The 20,376-nt window shown below is 37.6% G+C and overlaps 2 protein-coding genes across 2 annotated transcripts; one reads left to right on the forward strand and one right to left on the reverse strand.

Annotated features, from left to right (window-relative positions):
* The first annotated feature begins 682 nt into the window (after positions 1-682).
* slc18b1 (solute carrier family 18 member B1) lies at positions 683-7,958 on the forward strand. The gene is made up of 14 exons (XM_053335437.1): positions 683-802; positions 1,017-1,159; positions 3,225-3,320; positions 3,412-3,485; positions 4,732-4,879; positions 5,113-5,269; positions 5,366-5,502; positions 5,618-5,719; positions 5,825-5,916; positions 6,439-6,534; positions 6,648-6,722; positions 6,926-7,019; positions 7,359-7,408; positions 7,589-7,958. Exons 1-14 carry the CDS (start codon positions 772-774, stop codon positions 7,644-7,646), a joined length of 1,353 nt encoding a protein of 450 aa, XP_053191412.1. The 5' UTR covers positions 683-771; the 3' UTR covers positions 7,647-7,958.
* A 1,170-nt stretch (positions 7,959-9,128) lies between these two features.
* Positions 9,129-20,231, reverse strand: ahi1 (Abelson helper integration site 1). The gene is made up of 27 exons (XM_053335555.1): positions 20,199-20,231; positions 19,715-19,764; positions 18,656-18,774; positions 17,841-18,421; positions 17,654-17,742; positions 17,376-17,562; positions 17,063-17,255; positions 16,877-16,972; positions 16,592-16,777; positions 16,252-16,404; positions 15,817-15,949; positions 15,500-15,623; positions 14,967-15,196; positions 14,388-14,494; positions 14,149-14,267; positions 13,627-13,757; positions 13,381-13,521; positions 12,743-12,930; positions 12,585-12,630; positions 12,400-12,452; positions 11,516-11,633; positions 11,125-11,183; positions 10,907-10,960; positions 10,653-10,815; positions 10,467-10,552; positions 9,623-9,711; positions 9,129-9,438 (listed from the first exon to the last, which is right to left on the reverse strand). The coding sequence occupies exons 2-27, from the start codon at positions 19,722-19,724 to the stop codon at positions 9,258-9,260; spliced, it is 3,636 nt and encodes a 1,211-aa protein (XP_053191530.1). The 5' UTR covers positions 19,725-19,764; positions 20,199-20,231; the 3' UTR covers positions 9,129-9,257.
* Positions 20,232-20,376: the final 145 nt, after the last annotated feature.

Below are 20,376 nucleotides of genomic sequence, written 5' to 3' on the forward strand. Positions count from 1 at the left end.
TTGACATCAGTACACTTCCCCTAACAGTTGAAAACATTTGTTAGAAAATTAGAAAAATAATCGAAAAGTAATCAAATGTGAAGTTACATTACTTTGACTAAGTAATTGAAATAGTTACATTGCTTGTTACATTTTTATTATTTATTTATTAACCTTTATTTTACCTCGAAAGACCATTGAGGAGAAATCCTAATTTACAATGGTGTCGAGAAACATTAACATTAACAGCAACACAACAACACACAAAACTATATTGGGTAAAAGAGAAGAAAAGAAACGAAACAAAAGAAAATATTAGGAGAAAATAAAACAATGAATAAATACAGTTAAACAATTAAGATATGGTGAAGTTTAAAACATACAATCAAATAAAACAAGAAAAAGGCTTTTGAACAGCCTTATCTCAGAGCCAACATTACAACAAGGTAGTAATCTGTAACCTTTTACATTTCGAAAGTAACCTTCCCAGCTCTGTGTGTAGATTATAATAGATATTAGTTGGGGGAACTATCGCGAGACTAAGCGTTAACGTTAACCAAAACCTTACCCACGTGAGATTTCGTCCCTCAATATCTGTCTAGTTTGGGGAAACACGGAAATAGCGCGTGTGTGATTTGTTCGTGTGGTTGAAGAGCAGCGGACAGTCAGACAGGAGCTGTGTGTGTGTATGTGTGTGTGTGTGTTTCTCCTCCTTTCTATCTCTGTGTGTCACCGTCGGCATTTCTAAACCTCAACAACAGGACAATAAAACACTTTTAAACTTTTAAAGAAATGGACCCACATGTTGATCCTCAGCAAACAGGTTGGTGACCTTAATAACTTTAATGAATGCAGTGTGAAAATTACAATTATCCTCACAGTGAATTTTTTTTTTACCAGCTTCCAACTAAATAACCATTAATAGTTATTTGGATAAATAAATTATTAGTTTAATTAAATAGTATATCCTGTCTGTTATCATCTAGTTTTCTGTTCCCTTATCTTTACTCATTTCCTTTTTTGTGTGTGCATACCAGATGACAGCACTCCAGCAGAAACAACAGATCCTCCCCGCCGGAGAATGACCAGACAACAGACTCTCACATTAATATCAATGGCATCTGTCAACTTTAGCTCTATGATCTGTTACTCAATATTAGGCCCATTTTTCCCTAATGAGGTAAGTTGAAAGAAGCCTCCCTTTTAAAGCACACAAATACCATGTCAGGTACAAGAGGGGTTTAATATTTTAACTAATGGCTTTATTAAAAAAACAGCATTATAACATAAGTTTTATCTTACAAGTGAAATTAAATATTTAATGTTTTGCTGCTCTGGCCTTTTTGTGGTTTGGTATATGACCACTACGCTGCATAATGCTCCACTTTACATTCCTCTATAAAAATGACGTTTTTCCAATGTATTGACTCTTTCTTCCTTGTTCCACTGTTGCACAATGTTATAGTCTTTTTTTAACATCTGGCCAGGAACTACAGCTAAAACATTGTATTATGTAGGCTAACTCTCAGGCTCATTTATAAAGTTTCTCTGTTCTTTTGAATATCAAATAAGTAAATAATCCAAGCTTAACTAAAATCATACTCACATGTGGCTGCTGTAGCTGCCTAGTTTTAATGGTCCAATATCAATGACCAATATCATAGCTTAGTCATTGGCTACATTGGACAAAAATACTTTGATCAGTGTTTATGGGTTTATTTTGTTTGGGTAATAAAGTCATAAATGTTGGTATACCATCACTAATCCATCCAATATGTTGTAAAATAAATGTATGGAAGGTGATGTGGTCCAGTTTGGAAAATCAAACCGACTATAAAACTTTATTGACCTTTAAACCTTTTTAAAGGGTTATTAGACAGGAGTGCCAGGTTTGGATACTCTTTATCTGCTCTCATACTTTTTTTTGTTGTTCTGTAATTTATAGAATGATTTTATTTGTGCCAAAATGTGTTGAGATATAAATACTGTTCATCTTGACTTCATCTGTTACTTATTATATTTTTATTTTACACAGTTCATATATTTTATAGCAAAGATTATTACCTGGCTTTTGTATATTATAGTCTTGTTTAATGAGGGCAGTAGACGCAAAAGTCAATGTATAAGTGCAACAGTAAAGTGTTAATTAAAAAAAAACCCTAGTAGAATATAATAGACGGACAATATTTGTCATGAATTCATAAAATACTGAGAGTGCATACTTCCAGTGCTGTTATTTTGCACATGACCTCCATAATCCTATTGTTTTATTTTAATAATAGAAAATATCAAGTAATTCACATGCATCCACGTGTGGTGATATACTACTACTGTATATATTAAACCCTAAGACCCCATGATGGTGTCAGAATTATGAATGAAGAGATTTTTAATTTCATTGGAAAGCAGAAGTGATGGAGTGAAATCAAACAGGAGACTCACCCATTGTGAAACATGGCCGAGGAAAGAGCTCTTCCTTCTTGAACTTTTGCCAAAGCTTCATACAGTGATACACAGTCACGGGATGCAAGACCTACTCCCCTAAATGAAGTGCAGTGGTTGACTTATTGACCTCCTTTCATCTGACTATGTTATCAAGTTTTTGTGATATCTACCAGCTAACAGACTGAGAGATAAACAAAGTATAACCTTGGGTAAAGCGGAAATAATGTGGGAGTTGTTTTTACATACACTTTAAAACAGAGATATGATTCAACAGCAGATACGTGCTATCTAGCTAGGGTATTGAAAACTCCATTATTTTTATCAAGGAGATACGTTAATTGATTGATAAGTTAATAAGTATGTGAAGATGTAGGTAGCTACAGTACAAACAGATGCTTTGTGTTTGACTGAAGAATAGTGTCACGGTGATGAGAGGAAAGGGAAAGCAGGGTCGAAGCCGATCATCCGGTCATCACCAATTCCTTTTAAGTACTTAACAGTGTTGTCTTGTCAATGAAATGGACCAATAATCACATGATCTACATCAGAAAGCCTCCTTTAAGGCCAGTGAATGACTGACTTTCTCTTCAGACTCACAGGTCTCAAGAACGATCAGCTGGTGTCATCTGTAATAACTGTACAGCAGAGACACAATGAGTGACACATAGTTACATATCAATCATTAATCAAGGCATTCATTTAATGGAAAAGTTGAGAACATTTGACTTTTGTTAATTCTGCTCTGAGATAAATGTTATTTTCATACTTATAAATTAATTGCATGAATATTTTCTACACAGGCACTAAAGAAAGGAGCCAGTCAGACTGTAATCGGTCTTATATTTGGCTGCTACGCTGTCTGCAATTTGATTGGTTCACTGGTATTTGGGAAATATGTAAGTATATGTAATTATTTTTAATCTGTTAATGTGCTGTGAAATGTGATTTGTTGCGTGGATGTAACTGACCCTCATTCTCTCTCATCAGATTGTCCAAATTGGTGCGAAGTTCATGCTTGTTACAGGGCTTTTTGTGTCTTCAGGCTGCACCATTTTGTTTGGGTGGGTGTTGATCCTTTGTGTAGTGTGAATAATGATAATGGCCATAGAAACATATAACATACAGTAATTAGTGTAATATAGTAAGTTTTAGAACGTTTTTGAAAGCAGAGTATCTTGCATAACACTGAATTAAGAGTTACAGCAGACATTTGCACTGAAAGATCTGACAATGCTCACTTATCAGCATTTGTAATGTTGTACAGCAATATTCTGTACTTAAAAAAGACCAAAATCAACAACGATATATAAGTATATATACTGTATTATTCCTTAGTGCCTGAGGCCTCTGTCCAAAAAGCATTAACAGGACATTTGTGAGCCACATTAGGGTTGAGCTATATGGACAAAATCAAGTATTATTATATTTTTGACCAAATACCTCAATATCAATATTGCAACAATATTGTAGAGATGACTATTGGAGCTTTCACAAAATATTCACACAGTGAGATATTTGTAATCATCAGTAATGAGGATATAATAGTCAAGTGGGTAAAGGCAAGTAAAAGAACAGCTAGAACAGTCTGGTAAGCTCAAAAAATGAATGACTTTACTGCAGCCTTTAAAACCAGAAAAGACACTTATGCCATATCATGATACTACAAAATCCAAAATTTAGGGCAATATTGATCTGATATCGATATATTGCCCAGCATCATTCCACACACACAGTCCTGCTGCCATAAATCCGCAACTAAAAAGAGGCCCCAAAAGAATCCCATTTTACTCGTGTTTGGGTGAAATAGTTTTAAAAATATTGTGCCCAGATATTTTAGGTTATTACAGAACCTTTAAAAAAAGAGGTAATTATGTGTGACTCATTTTTAAAGATTTATGTCTCAAGTTGGAACAAATGGGCTTATAGCTGGGAGTCACACAGGTCTATTGAGAGAGGAACCAATGGATTGCTAGTAGAAAGATATAGAATAACACCACCTTCCTGTAAGAAAATCATGAAAAAGTCCTTTATGTAATTTGCCAAATTGTTACAAATTGAAAGAATCTACCAGTATTTGCAGTATAAATGGTTCTTTATTCAATTTGTAGTTTTTTCTCCACTTCATCTGAATGTAGATAAATACAGATTTGTGATTTCATCTGGTGTAAAAATGTTTATTCTTAGTTATTGCATTTCATCACCTTATATTTCACACTGCTCCACACTGCTAACAGCCTGTATCATCTCAGTCTTTCTATGTTTATTCCTGTTCGGCACTGAATGAATGCTTTCATTCTTTTCTTGCAGGTTACTCGATCGAGTTCCTGCAGGATCTGCCTTCATTTCTTTGTGCTTTGTAATAAGGTCTATCGATGCTCTGGGCTTTGCTGCTGCGATGACCTCTTCTTTTTCGATGACAGCAAAAATATTCCCAAACAATGTGGCAACTGTTTTGGTGAGTGTAGACAACCCTTGTGTGACTGGCATGTTGTTTAGACTTCAGCATCACGAGCAAAAAGAAAAAAGCATTATAGTTTGAGTTGTTTTGTATGTCGTATTTTCCCCCATTGCCATGGAAAATAATACTTAAATACAGTGTGGTGTAATAAAGCTGATTAGCAACTCATGCTCATATGCATTGTGTTTTGTAAATGCATATTTTAATGTGCTTAATTTCTCTCTCTTTAGGGTAGTTTGGAGATTTTCACAGGGCTTGGTCTTATCATGGGACCACCGGTTGGAGGATGGTTCTACCAGTCATTTGGATATGAAGTCCCTTTTATGCTTCTTGGATGTTTCCTGTTGTTTATGGTTCCTTTCAACATTTACGTCTTGCCATCCATCGGTAACAGTTTGAACATTTCACAAGTTATTTGATCAAGTATTTATTTTTCTCTTAGATTTTAACTGTGAGCTGTATTTTGGACCTCTCTCTACACAGAGGCAGACCCCTCAAAGGACTCATTCTTTTGGCTTCTCACTCGTGTGAAAATAGTGCTGATCTGCTATGTGATATTCACCTTGAGTGCAGGTCTGGGTTTCTTAGATGCCACGTTGTCCCTGTACGCTATTGAGACGGTAATATCTTCTGTTCTGAAAAAAGTCAAATTACTTTAGTTAGAATGTTTTTTAATGCACAGTGTGAATGATGAAGAAATACAGTTTTTTTTCTCTTTCTTCTCTCTCTAACTAGTTTGGTCTCTCAACTGGCTACGTCGGACTCATCATGCTTGGTTTATCGTTACCTTATTGCCTAGCTTCACCACTAATAGGGTGTGTCACTGATAAATTCCCTGTGAGTATTAAAGCAACTAAAACTATTGAATAGAGAGAGATCATTCTTTCATATCTGTACATCTGTCACATTAAACAAAATCCTCTCTTTGTTGGTGTTTATCAGGCCACCAGAGGTTGGTTCATGGTGACGGGAGGCACCGCCACAGCAGTTGGCTTCTTTTTGCTCGGTCCCATCCCCATTCTTCACATCCCAAAGTGAGCATAAGTTGAGGGTAGCAAGTAACTAAGACTCTCTACTTTGAGGGAATAGTTTACCATTACAAAATACTCTTATTTCTTTCCTTTGATTCCACCCTGTTTAACGTGGAGCTACAGCCAGCAGCCCATTAGCTTAGCTTAGCATAGAGACTGGAAACAGGAAACAACTAGCCTGGCTTTATATCCGAAGGTAACAAAATCTGCCTGTCAGTGCCTCTAAAACTCTGTATAACAACTGAAATGTAAAAATGACAAGATTGTGAGGTTTATTAAGGTGTTATGTTTGGGGCTATTTCTTGGCCGGGTGCAGTGACTTGTTGCCAACCAGCTTTATGTTGCGTTGACATACTAGTTTGTCAGACAGTAATTACAAGCAACCAAGTAAGACTTCCACTTCCACCATTGGCAATATTCAATAGGTCAGTTGTTGTCTCACTGTTTACAAAAACAACATATTTCCTAATGGTATTAACTTGTATTGGTGTGTGTGTGTGTGTGTGTCTTTTTTTACATGTGTAGTCAGCTGTGGTTGCTGGTCCTCATGCTTGGTGTAATTGGGTTTTCTCTGGGCATGACAGCAATCCCCACGTTTCCTGAGATCATCACATGTGCATAGTGAGTGGCTTCACATGTTGGGTTACCATATAGTCATGACATGCAGTTTTTAAAAAAAAAATGTAACCTAGGCGCCACACATACTCTACATTCTTCTCGTTTGTTCTTTGTAGTGACCATGGATTTGAAGAGGGATTAAGCACTCTTGGGATGGTGTCTGGGCTATTTGGGGCAGTTTGGTCCTTGGGGTAAGTCGTACTGGCTTTGACCGACTTTCAAACACTGTACAATGGAAGCAGTATACAGTATAGTAATCTAATAGAGCACATGTGTGAAATGTTACCAAAAATGATCTGGCTAGTTGGTACTGATTTCCTGCCTTTTGATCTTTAATGTTGGGATTTTGTTTCTTAAGTGAAAATTTTTTGTTGTTTTTTTTTTGTTTTTGAAGGATGTTTTATGGCCCAGTTGTGGGTGGCCTTATAACACAACATATGGGCTTTCAGTGGGCAGCTACCATTCAGGCAGGCATGGCGCTTTTGGCTGTAAGTATCAGTTGTTAAAGTGGTCCATGTAAGGAAAAGGACACATGAAGCGTACTCACTTGTGCAGCATATCAGCTTCTTATTATCTTCTTGTGATTCCATTTCATAGTTAATGACCATATCATCATGAATACTCATGCACTGAACTGTATGTTAGACACAGAAGGCTGATTTTCAGGCCTGTATAAAGTGTCCAGTGTGGCAGAGACAGCATGATACAGTGAATGTTGTCACTTTATTTGCGTGTCATTCATAGATTCATAGAGAAAGAAGCGTATAATTCATGTTTCTTGGCATTTCCACACTCAATGACCCGCTCTCCTGTCATGCTCTCCTCAGGCTTTTTGCTTGGCTGTGTATTATCTTTGTCAACGACCACAGCCACAAAGGTAATTCATCTTAAATTACAATAATCAGATTTTTGCTGTATATTGAGATGTCTTATATACTGTATAAGTAGTTGAAGGATATTTAGACTTTTATATATACTGTGTAGCTCATGGAAGGATATTTATGCAGTTTCCAAGAATATGGCGAGTTTAACACTTTGTTTTTTGTCCAAATTCAAGTGTTCGAGAAGATCGGAATAGAGAAACTGATGAAAGAACCCCGCTCCTGAATGAATGAAACCCTTAGCCATACGAAGAAAGGACGCCATACTGAACTTAAACTCAGCTACCTGCATGGTGCATTAGATTACACAAATAGATTTTTATTATTATATTATTATTGATTGCTTTGTAACCCTTCTAAATTATATATATTATATACATATGCATATATATTATGTATGGCAGGGATTGTAATGATTTTTACATGAGACATTTTGTTGCTAACTTTCATGTAATAGTATTGTAAATGTTTTAAATAAGTGTCAGCTGTTTTTTTAGTAGTCACTGCTACATCGCCTTAAAACACAGCCATATAACTCTAACTTGACTTTCACTATAATTACATTCACATTATAATATTTAAATCAGATTATCGTTACATACTACGCAGTATATTACAAGGTACGTTTTTTTATCTGTGGGTGAATGTAGTCAGTCAGTCACTGGAAATCACAGGAAATATGCCTTTTCTTCTTAAGTGCAGCTGCATTAATGTTAATGCTTTTATACATCACATGAACTTCACCATGAAACGACAAATGCTGACCACATTAGTAACATGAAGGAAGCAACCGTTTTATATTGTTTTTAGAGTGATGCATTAAACAGGCGATAATAAATGTTACCTTATATGTGGGATAATTTAATATAATGGGGAGAATCATGTCACTTTTTTTTGCAGCTAGGGATGACTGAAATGTTTAAAGACAAGAAATCTTAACTTTTGTACTGATTTGAATAAAAATTATAAATATGTAAAATCATTGAAATGCATGTTTGTTTACTCCATTCATACCATCTGTATGCAAAGCTGACATCATGTACTGCAGTGTGGTTATATTTCCAAGTCATCTACTGAAACATTAAAGTACAACTAATTCCAAGCCTGTCACAGAAAAGTTGTATTAATAGCCACCTTATATGTGAGAACATTTTGAAAGTTAGATATAAAATCATGAATAATGCAGCATTAACATTAATTTATAGGTCACTTGCCACTTGACTGTATCAAATACTAATACTCTAATATAAGTGTGAAATAGATCTGCAGCAATCAGAATATTTTGGGACCTGATTTGCATCATTTCACATGCTCTCCATATTTTCCCACACACACAATCAAAATATAACTTAAATATCAACTATGATGCTTGATATTGTGATTTTAAAACTTTTACGTGTTGCAATGTATGAGGTGAACAAATTAGTTAGTGAATAATCGGCATTTTTATTGTGAAGAAATAGAATATACAAACTCTGTTAATATCTTACAGAATATCTTAAGAAAACAGAACTACGATATTACAGACATTTTGTTTCCTACTGTATATCTTTGGTTAAAAAAAATTACATAATTGTTGATTTACATTAATAAATAAAAAAAAGTACAACATAAAAAAACACAATTCTTGAATTGACAATTCTTGAAGACATTTTTTATATACAAAATTTTACATTTCATTAATAAATCTGTATTAAGTACAATACAGAATATGAAAATACTAGCAAAATACAACACACCTGGAAGGTCATTGTCAGGTGTTGTCATTACAAAAATGTGTTTTATATGACAAAAAGAGTAGAAGTGTAAAACACTCAAGTGGAAAACAATCATGTGTCCATTAGTTCATGTGTCAGGCTCAAAGGCACCATTAGTCCGGCCAGTCGGTCTCTTTGGGAGAGGTCTCTCTTTTGATCTGACTCTCCTCCTGCTGCCGGCCGACCCTGAAGCGTCTGGATCTGAAAATATGCCCTGAGAGGATGTTGTGGAGAGTCCTGGTTTTTTCACCTTCTTTTTCCTTCTAGTTCTGTAGGGAAACCATATTTTGAAATCAGCATTTTTTTCCTAAGACATTATATAAGTTTTAAACATGTCTATTGTAACTCTGTGTCGTCTTTTTTCTCTTTAAGAAGAGCAAAAGTCAAACCCTAATGGTTTTCAGTAAGTTAACCCTGTGTGTGAAAGAGAACGCACCAAAGTGAGATACTTACTTGGCATCAGTCAACTCAGGGTCGGTGTCAGAAAGCGTTGGTTCAGAAAGAAACTTAAGGTCCCCAGAAGAACTAATTGCAGCAGAGACCTTGAAAAGGTGAGGAAGGAGAAAAAAAGATATTGCAACTAGAAGAAGACAGGAAAAGACACCACACCATCCGATAGCCCATAAACCATCATGTATTAGTTGTTCATTTAAGTGATACTCCCAAAACTCACTCATAATTTCACCAAAATATGGCAAAGTAGAGAATTTCCAGCAGCATGAACAAGCTGTATTTGTCACAATAATGGCTTACTGGAACAAACTGAGCATGGACACGTTTCTATGGACGACACTGTTTTTCTTGGACAAAAACATGTCAGCACTGAAATCCCATTGCAGCCGAGGCAATCACCAGGATGCACATCCAAAACCAATCTTTGCAGGTGTTACGTAACAGCACACATTTTGACATAAGATGACTGCAGGAAGTCCATTCCCCTTGTTTTGGTCAAAACAGTGTCAATTTCCATGTTGGATTAAAAAGAAGAGGGAAAACAGCAGTGTGACTGTATTTTTTTTTGTCCTTTAATGCCGTTAAAGCATTTTCCAGGCCTGCAGAGTGTGTTCGATGGTGATATATGGACATGGATTTTGGCTGAAGTATCACTTTAACAAACAGAAACGGAAACACCGTAAACAAGACACAGAACACATGCATCTGGAGTACAATCATGTATATCCCTGTTTCCGCCTCACCAGTTTAAACAGCCCTTCCCCTTTCAGCCCATAGTCATTATTACTGATGAAAAAAGATTCATATTTAAGACAGATGGGATTGAATCTTTCTGTCTCCTCACCCTGGTTGGTGTTGACCTCTCAAACGTCCCTTCAGACAAGACTGTGTGTGCATCTACGGACTGAGTCACCTCTTCACTGACATTCCCTGTAACGATAAAAACAACTTAGCATCTTGCATCACATTTGAAGGCTTTATAACACATTATCCACAAGGTGTCTGTCACAAGAAAACACAATCCTCTCACTCTGATCTGCCACATAAGATGCAAGAAAATATCCCTGCTGCCCATTGGCCAGGCGTCCAAACCACCAGTTGTCGTTGTCTTTGTACAGCACGTGGATGACATCACCGCGGCATATGGTAAGCTCATCAGAACGATTAGCTCTGTAGTCGTAGAGCGAGACAACCTACAGGGGCAACACAAATTGTGGAGAGATTGATTGGGAGATGGGTAAAGTTGCATGTGACTGAGCTTGACAATTGCAAGTGAAGACTTACTATTTGTTGAACAGGAGAAGTTTCCACGCCTGAGGAAATGTGATCGGGAATGGTCTGATGGAAAGAAGAGAATATTGTTTTAATCTTGTAGACATATTATTTGGCAGACTCCGGTAACAGCTGACTACCAGTGTGATAAAGTTCATCTGGATAAGATTACATTTAGTAAAGAAAGAAAAGAGAACATGCATCAGAAAAGTAACTATTAACAGCCTTACCGTCTGTAGCCTGAAAGATGAAGCTCCTTTTAGACGATGACCAACTGGACTGAACCCGCCTGAAATTAAGAGTAATAAAACAACAACAAAGAGCAAACATAAATATTTGATCGTGGCCTGTTACATGATCCAGTGACTTGTATTCACGGTGCTCACTTACGAACACAGGTATAAATTACAAGAGGTCCATCTGCGTCTCTGTGTATGGTGTACATGTTTCAGGAGACTAAAAACCACAACGCTGGAAGCATTTGGTCTTGGTCACACAGTCTTTACTTTGTGCAACTCATAATCTTTGGAAATATTTGACCTCAGGTGTCACAGAGCAGCAGTAAAGCCATTCATTGGTTAGAGACAAACAACAATGTGATTAACGGTATGAGCCACTCACGGTTTTGGGTGCTCAGGGCTGCTTGGGGGATAAACTGCTCGGCCAGAGAACCAGAGAGCTGCAGCTTGGAGTGCGGCGACAGGAGAGATGGAGGCGGTAATGAGGCATTTAATATCGTCTGTGAAAAAAAAAACCCAGCCGGACTTGAGTTGCATAGTAATTACTGCATTTCAGAACGGCAGTAATTATTGTGTTTTTATGTACAGAGGTCACTTATCATTAAATATATATACACTCTATAACCATCATTTCTTGTTTTGTGGTGTTTCCCTTTTCAGTGCTTGAGGGCAAAACAAAGACAGCGTTAGTTTTAACATTGGCTCAGGTCATGGATGTTACCAGGCCTCAGAGCATTTGTTATTGGGCCATAAGAATTAGGCAAAATAAAGCTGAATAATAATTACATAACTTAATTAGCTACATGGTTTATTTGTATTTTGTCTTGTCTAAGTAACCACAGTCAAACACAGACTGAATTAAGTTAGGGTTCTGTTTAGTTTATGCTTGCCTGCTGCTTCTTGAGCACTATTTTCTTGCTGTTTGTCCCCCTTCTTCTCTTGTGGAAGTATAAATAGAAAGATAACACCTGAGCCATAACCTACATTATTTACAGGCACCGAACCAGAAAACAGACTAATAGGAACAGGAACTCTTGTCACCTTGTCTTCTAGTGTGTAATGGTTTGTGGAGAACAATTATGATCAGCAAGTACGCCACTTCCCTGCCCCGGTCACTCATTAAAAAAACTGTCGATATAACAATGGTCCCATTATATTAAAACCTGTTATACAGAACAAAATGAATGTTGGCATGAAGGGCTCTGCAGGTGCATCCTTATCGAAGACCACGGTATTGTGTTTAAAGAATACAGATCAAAAACTTACTGTGCCAGCATCCGATACCACGCTCCTCCGAGTGTGAGTGATGCACACTTTTTCTGAAACAGAAAAATAATATTTTTCATGTTCGTGAAGACACAACACTGTTGCACAAACAGGTAAATTCATAATGCAGTACCATGCTAATCATACAACCAAAGCTGCACAACAATCTAAAATGCAGACGGTACCTGTTTCATAAATGTATCCAGAAGCAGAAGATCTTTGATGTGGTTCCTAAACAATGTTTTGAAGAGATTATGCACATGTTGTACTTCAGACTGTAATAAGACAACTACTACTACTTATTTCAAAGTATATTATAAAGAAGTAGAAGAAGAGTATTTACAAGTACTGAATCCAACTGCTCTTTGACACACTGCATTTTGAATGCAAGTCTTGTTGCCTGGGCGTACTGATCCATGTTTGAAGCAGTGTCCTGAAACATCAGGGAATCAGGTGTGTTTCTGAAAGTTTTGGTGTCAGCAGAAGCTGATCTGCTCATTGTCTTTATATTGTGCACCTCCAGCTGGGAAACTGTGTGGGAAAGCATAAGACATTCTTAGATCAGTAATAAGTAATAATTTACACATAAAAGCTCAGCTGACTGAAATAAAAGTTTAACAGGATATCTGCACATTTTTAAGAACAAATGTAATGGCCTTTTTAATACCTCTTTAAGGAAAAAATAATACTATTGCTGAGACATATATTAATGTGAAAGCAGGATTTTACTGTTGTAGTGGGTTGAAATGGAGCTCATTTTAGTAATTTATATAAGACTGCAAGTAATGATTAGTTTCATTATAGTTCCAACTGCTGATTATTTTTTAACTTTAATTAATAAGATGATTGGTTATGTAAAATAATCAGAAATTAATGACAATAATGATAAATAACATAGCACAGTTAATGAGATTCAGGGGCTAAATCCAGACATAAGTAAAATGTCACTTGTCAGATGTTTTCACCAAGAAAAGCTCTAACCTTTGCGGTCATACAGGTAAACATGGACAGGCTGGCTCTGACCAAAGGCACAGAAAGCTACCATGTTCTCGTGAGGGTGGAACGACACACTGTGCAGAGCGGAGCGGTAACAAAGTTCGGAGTACACTGCGACTTGGTCACCTGGGAAGACAGACAGATTGACAGCTGGAGCCACTGTGCCGAATACTGTCATACTTTTAAGAAGTGACTGGTTTCTTTATGTGGGGTATAAAACATGATACTCACCAGTATCAGTATTCCAGACATATGCCATGCCATCCTCGCTGCCAGAAAAGACGAAGTTTCCACATGGTGTGAAAGTGCTATAGATCCTCTCTCTGTAGTTTGTGGCTCCGGTGTATTTCTTAACAGCTAGACTGAACGGGGCAGATAAATCGCAGATATAAAAGAAAGTACAAATATATATTTTGACTGATAAAAATATATATACATGTATTTTAAACTAATTCTATGTGTTTTTGGGCCTCAACAGCAAATTTTCCAAGCAATACAATATGATTCTTCTTTTTTTTTTCATGATGCCTTCACCTACAATGTTTTATTATTGTTACTATGGTTACCTTCCTTATATTATAGATCAGAAAGCACTTTTTATAACATTTTCTTTGCTTATCCTACAACCAGTTGCTCCTGCACTTCAACAGTTACCATTTCAAAAGGTCATTAAAATCATTTAGTCCAGTCTGTCATTTTAGGAGACAGCAACCTCCACTGATGTGTTTTTTTTAACAGTTCTGTCATATTTACATTCTCAAATCCATCATCCTCAGGACACTGTCTTTAGCATGGATGAGCAGGCACCGCCCGTTTGGATGGAGCTGCAGCATATTGATGGGGATACCGTTGAGGTCACTCTCACCGATTTTCTGCCAAGACAAAAAAAACATGCAGGATTTCAAATTTCAACTCAGATCATTATTTGACAAATCTACAGTATACTATAAGGCATGTACGTGAATTAAACATTTCACAGTTCATTCTGTTACCTTCTCTATACACCAGTGGTGACATAGCTGCCGTTGCTTTCTGTCATTCACTGAAGTTTTCCATACAACGATTAGGCCGGTGTTATCTGCAGAGAACATTCTCCTTCCTAATTACAAGAAAAAAACCCATCATGACATGAGAGTGTACAGGTACAATAGCCTTCATTCACATTACATAACAAGTCAAGCCTCACATTAAATACACCACAATTACTACTTTAAAATGACATTGGAACTGGAGGGGATCTCTGAGCTCATTGTAAAGAATGTATGTTTATGTATATATTCTTTATATATAAAATTATCAGGTGAAATGTCGATATCGGAAGTTCTTTACTTCTTAATATTGGTATCGGCATTGGCCCCAAAAATCCAGTATTGGTCGGGCTCTAAACATTATGTTTAAATGAAACAAGGGCAGGCAGTATGTAAAAGGTCAAATTCATTCTTATCTTGTGCTGCTGGTGGCTGTGGGCCTATCTCATCATACACTGAGAGACATATCCAACTGACAGACAGCCAGTCTACAACAGGGCTCACACACATACGCACATACACACTATTTTAAACATAAAATACCTTCAGAATCAAAACAAACAGTGTTGATAAAACCGTTGTGACCCTCGAACTCCTGCAGTAGCCGGCCATTCACATCATCGACATCAAGCCTCCACACTCGCACCAGAGAGTCGTAGCCCCCCGTCACCACTAGGTTCTGGGCTGTAGGGTGGTACTGAGCACAGTACACAAATGATGGATGCGGGAGAACCTTCTGGGCCGTTCCCAGAAGCCTCTCCACGTTCCACTCTCTAAAGGAGGAGAACAAGATGAAGAAAAATGGAATAAAGCAAACTACCTTACACAAAGAATAATATACTCTTTAAATGTACTCTTGAGTCAGACAATTTCAGCTGGTAAAGACTGCAACCCAAAACATGCTGTGTCACCGGTAAGACAAAGACAGACTGAACAACAGCTATATTAGGAGTACTCACTCCCTCTAGAGGCGCTACAAAACAGCTGCTACAGCAACTGTCCCTGCCTCAAACACTGCTGTTTGATTCACTTCTAATCAGTTTTACCTGTTCTTTTATCTAATCAGAGAAACCTACCTGACAGTTCCATCTGAGGAGGCAGACAAAAGACTCCGATCATCTCTGGACCAGCAGAGATCATACACGATTTTGAGATGGCCATTGAAGGCAGCCAAAACTTTGCCAGAAGGGATCTCATACACTAAAACAGTAAAAGATCAAGTTATTTTTTGCACAATGTAATTATTTTGTATAAGCTTGGAAGTTACAGACTCCTGAGGTCAATCTCCTCCAATGTTTATAACAACTGCATATAAACAGCAAGTTAATTAGTTGGAGTTTTCTGCTCATGAGCATAAGCAGGAGGGCTTTTTCACAGGTGAGGTGTTGCTTACCTACAACAGGGAAAGCATCTCTGTCAGCACAAGCAGCAGCCAACAGTGTCCCAGCATGAGAGAAGAGAACTGTGAAACAGCCCATCTGACCACCACGAAATGCCAACATGGGCTTGTTAGGAATCCGACAGACCTAAACAGAAAACCACCGCTTAAGGCTCAGTACTGCAGCACTTTGAGCTGCATTTATTGTATGAAAGGTGCTATACAGATATAATTGTTGTTATTATTATTATGATTTAGATTTATATATTTTTATTTATGATTAAGACTTGTGAAGTCAAACCAATCCTGAGTCAGAAAGTAAGAGCAAATACTTTTGACTCTGTTTTAAGTGCCAGACACAGTAACTGGAGTTTGACAAGGGGCAAAAAAAGTCAAAAATCTAAAGTAATCACTGTGATAATAAGAATAAGGTCTGTTAACTCTACTGACCTGTCCAGGCAGTCTGTTCCATCTCAAGGCTGGCGGCTTGTTGTCTAGAGTCTGTGTCAGGCTTCTCTTGGTGGCTTCATTCTGCAGTTCACTGTAGGAGGTGCTCCCCCTCTCCTCCTGAAGTGCCATCATAGAACGAATACATGGGTCCACCTAGAGAACAAACAGTAAGTCAGGCACGACATATTACTGAATCAACAGGTGGTTTGATTGCCTACATTACTAACTAACTTGTAACATATCAAAAATGTATACAGTACGTCTAGATGATCTGAGTAGAGACAGATCAAGCATCAAGCAATAATTAATAGTAGCAACTGTTAAGCAGCAACGGACTTACATGCTCAGGGAGTTTAATGCCCTTCACCGTAACATACAGAGTGGATGGGTATTTGTTTCGGGGGTGCTTCCTCCACCACTCGACCACATCAATTGTTTTATGTTGCCTCTTTGCCCTGGGTGGAGGGCAGAAGAGCTGGAGGCGAAGTTTACTGTCGATATTCAGCACACCATTCGTGCCAACTAGCTAAAAGATTCAGGAAGAAACACGAAATAAGCGTTAAAAAAAGCAATAAAAACATTCTGGATGATATTTTCTTCCAAATGGCGAGGCCAAATATAATACCTTGAGGAATGCCCATGCAATCTTTCTGAATCCTCGTTCATGCTTGTCAACGTCAGCATTGGCTCTTGCTTCTTCCATAGTTATGAAATCCAGGATCTTTATAAAACATTGAAATGAAAAGAATGATTGACAGGCACATTGAAATTGGCTTCAAAGTTAAAAAATGTTCTACATGAAATTTCTTACTTCAAAGAAGAATATGACTCTGGGGCTTTCGTCATTTTGTTGTACGAAATGTCCAAAGCGTTCGTTAAAGATGATCTGCTCCTGCCATTCAGGGATGATTGATTTGTTCTTCTTGAAATCAAAAGGTTGAGTCATGATGGGGAGAATGTGATCAACGTTCTCTTGTTCATAGAATGAGGAAACTGGACGATGGCTGTGAAAAAAAGAAAGCAATAGTACATTTCAAGCAAATAAAGCAGCTACTAAACAAGACAGATAAAAAACACAAACACTAAACTGCAATGAGGTTGGGTTTGACAGCATCCATTCTCACCTGTCTTCTTTCTTCACATATTTTCCGGTGATCTCATCAATGACGTGAATCTTCACCATGGGGTGTGAGATCAGCAGGTCCGTTTTGAGTCGATCTGTTCTGTGTACGTAAAGTCCCAGCACAAGGCTGTCATCAAAGACTGGTCTCTGTGGTGCTTCTGCCTCAGTTTCAATCTCTTCTTGGACAACTGAAAACAGGAAAATAAGACATGGCATTCATCCACATCACATGCTGCCAACTTTTGGAACTTTATTTTCAGACAATTATCATCTAATAACCTTTCTTTTTCTTCTTCTTTTTCTTCCTTCCCTTTGATTCTGCTTCATTTTCGGCATCAACATCCGGGTCGGCACCTTCATCTTGATCACTGGTGGAGTGAAAAGTATTAAAGCTTACTTTAACATGCTTCTAAAAACAGTAGCCTGTAGCCACATTACCATATCATATTAATAGGTATATACGCACCCCACATCTGACTCTGTGATTACAGATTTCAACTTCTTCTTTTTCTTCTTTCCAACGTCATTATTCAGTAAAACACTCTGGGAGACTGAACTGTCTTCTTCTGTCTTGGCCTGTGTCTTTTTCAAAGTCCTTTCCTCCTCCTGTGCAATCTGCTGCTGGTATTCATGCAGCAGATTGTCTTCAGCATCCTCAGCCTGGCTCTCTGCCTTGACCTCTGAATCTCCTTTGCTTTTCCCTTTCTTACTTCTCCGTTTTGGTTCCTTTCCACCGCCGACATCATCTGACTCCAAAGTAATCTCAGACTTGGAAGCATCTGCATCCCGCTGGGTGTAACTTGTGCTGTCCTCAGTTACAGGAAGTGAGGGAAGCTCCCTCTTACTTTTTCGCTTACCTTTTGATGTTTGACTCTCCTCCTGGTTTCGACTGTTATTGATGTTAACCTTTTCTGCTATTTCTCTCTCTCTCTGCTTGTTTTTGGTAAAGCGTGGACTAGCCTGTTCAGGGTGATATATGTTCTGGAGGGTAGTCTCATCATCCTCTGTATCCTTCTCGAGTTTGAGATTCTTTTGTAGAGTCTGGAGCTACAGAAGTAGGATTTATTTTAATAACATGTCAACCATTAAAATTGGTTTACATTACTTTGCAGTGTATCTTGGGGGAAGGAGGAAAATTACACAAAAAGTTGTTATTCTAATTTCCCCTGCTGTACACTGTATGCTGAACTTTTAAGTCACATTTTCTGACACTTTTCAATGTGTAACTATGCTCTCCACTACTAAAGATAGAACTGCACATATTAGAAACCCAACCCTTACCACAATGGTTTCTTTGGTTTCAGAGTTTTTCTTCTTTAACTTTTTCTTGTCTGATTCAGTGTATTTCTTGAACACATCGTTGAATCTTTCCCGGGTCGTTGCCCGGTCTTCACTCTCACCTGTGAAAAGGAAACACTACCATTAGTGGGCAAAGTGGATGTGGACTGGCTATGTTGAGATCAGTTACCACGATCATAGCAATATGTGCATTCACCGACAACTACCCAACAGTATATAAATACGTAAATCAGCTCCACCTTGATCAGCTACAACACTGATATTGTGTTTACATGTTAAAGGACTTTCTTGTTGTAATCATTCCTCCTATTCATATCAGCCATTAGACGATGCCTTCATAATGTGCTTACTATGTAAGTGATGGAGGCCAGAGTCCACAGTTATCCATCTGTGCTAAAACATATTTAAACATCAAACACTAATATGAGGCTTCAGCTGTCCAAATTAGTCAAATCAAGTAAATATATTTCAGTGTTAAAGTATTTTAGTGACTCTTACTCCTTTTTGTTATTTTACTTCCACCCCAGCTTACACACTGTCCGAGGAAACACAAAGACAGGATATTATGTTAAAAAAGACTAAATGCGGCAGATATCTACTATGTGACTAACTCAGAGTGCTGAAGCCACATATAAGCTTCAAATAAACCTTCAAATGAATGTCTGCACAAAATGACTGTGTGGATTTTTGGTTCCTATTACTTACACTGAAAGTACATTTGAAGGGGATCTTTTAATTTCTAGTATGAACAGGAGGATTGATTAGGGCAACTCTTTCAGTGTTCATTTGGGCACCGGACTGTTATTTTAAGACCAACTGTGAATCTATCATTTAATGCATCAATAAAAATAATCAAATGCTATGGTATATGTAGTGATATAGCACCTTGAATAAGCTATTCTGAATTATCTTTACCTTTTAAACCTACAATGATGTACAGTTGTGATTGAGTGGCATTTTTATTTCTGAATTAGCATTTTTCACACTGCAGTGATACTACTTTTAGGGTGTGTTGGGGAACAGTAATGTTAGAAAACTCACCAGCAGGCATTCTCAGGCACCGAAATGTCTCTCATTCTGAGTGAAGAAGGCTGTCATGTTAAAGAAAAAAAGAGAGAAGCTTTAATCTAAAAATATAAAACAGGGATAACGCTGCACAATGAAATCTCAGCTAATGTTAGATCACCCACCACAGTACATTGCTTTGCCTATATACAAAGCCTACAAATCTTTGCAACACAGTTTAGGTTAGTGAAGTTTAGCAATTTTAATAAAACACTGAAGCAAAACCACTATGACCCTATAAGGTTAGACGTGTTTTCTGTATTCCGCTGACGAGGTAATAGCTGCGTTACTTAGCGTTAGCTTGCTAAGTGCTAACACTAGCTACGTCTGTTACCGTTAGATTAATATTTTAGGTTCTTGGACAAACAGCCTTAAACTCCAGAGACAAATCAGTTCCTCACATTAATGTATATTAATAGGCTGGCTTACAGTTAGCTGACAGTAACTTCGTGTTACTAACCTGCAGTGATTGTGCCGTCCTCTAACTTCACCAACAACGCTGTGATGGTTTCCAAGTCAACCAGCGAGGGCGGAGCGTTACTACCACAGACGGTCACCGTGTCCGTGACGTAGCACCCAAACAACAGATTAGCCAATGACGTTTGAAGAACCGGTGAGTGAGATTTAGTGACATCTAG

The sequence above is a fragment of the Scomber japonicus genome, chromosome 16 (assembly GCF_027409825.1).
Source record: "Scomber japonicus isolate fScoJap1 chromosome 16, fScoJap1.pri, whole genome shotgun sequence".
In the NCBI taxonomy this organism is placed as follows: domain Eukaryota; kingdom Metazoa; phylum Chordata; class Actinopteri; order Scombriformes; family Scombridae; genus Scomber; species Scomber japonicus.

What these genes read in the sequence shown, in the direction of transcription:
- slc18b1 (XM_053335437.1), top strand. Translation starts at nt 772, where the DNA reads ATGGACCCACATGTTGATCCTCAGCAAACAG. An exon ending in GGCTGCACCATTTTGTTTGG is followed by an intron (nt 3,486 to 4,731) that starts GTGGGTGTTGAT and finishes CTTTTCTTGCAG; the next exon opens with GTTACTCGATCGAGTTCCTG. An exon ending in GAGATCATCACATGTGCATA is followed by an intron (nt 6,535 to 6,647) that starts GTGAGTGGCTTC and finishes TGTTCTTTGTAG; the next exon opens with TGACCATGGATTTGAAGAGG.
- ahi1 (XM_053335555.1), bottom strand. An exon ending in ATCACAGAGTCAGATGTGGG is followed by an intron (nt 17,743 to 17,840) that starts GTGCGTATATAC and finishes TCACTCCACCAG; the next exon opens with TGATCAAGATGAAGGTGCCG. An exon ending in GGAACAGACTGCCTGGACAG is followed by an intron (nt 15,950 to 16,251) that starts GTCAGTAGAGTT and finishes TTTTCTGTTTAG; the next exon opens with GTCTGTCGGATTCCTAACAA.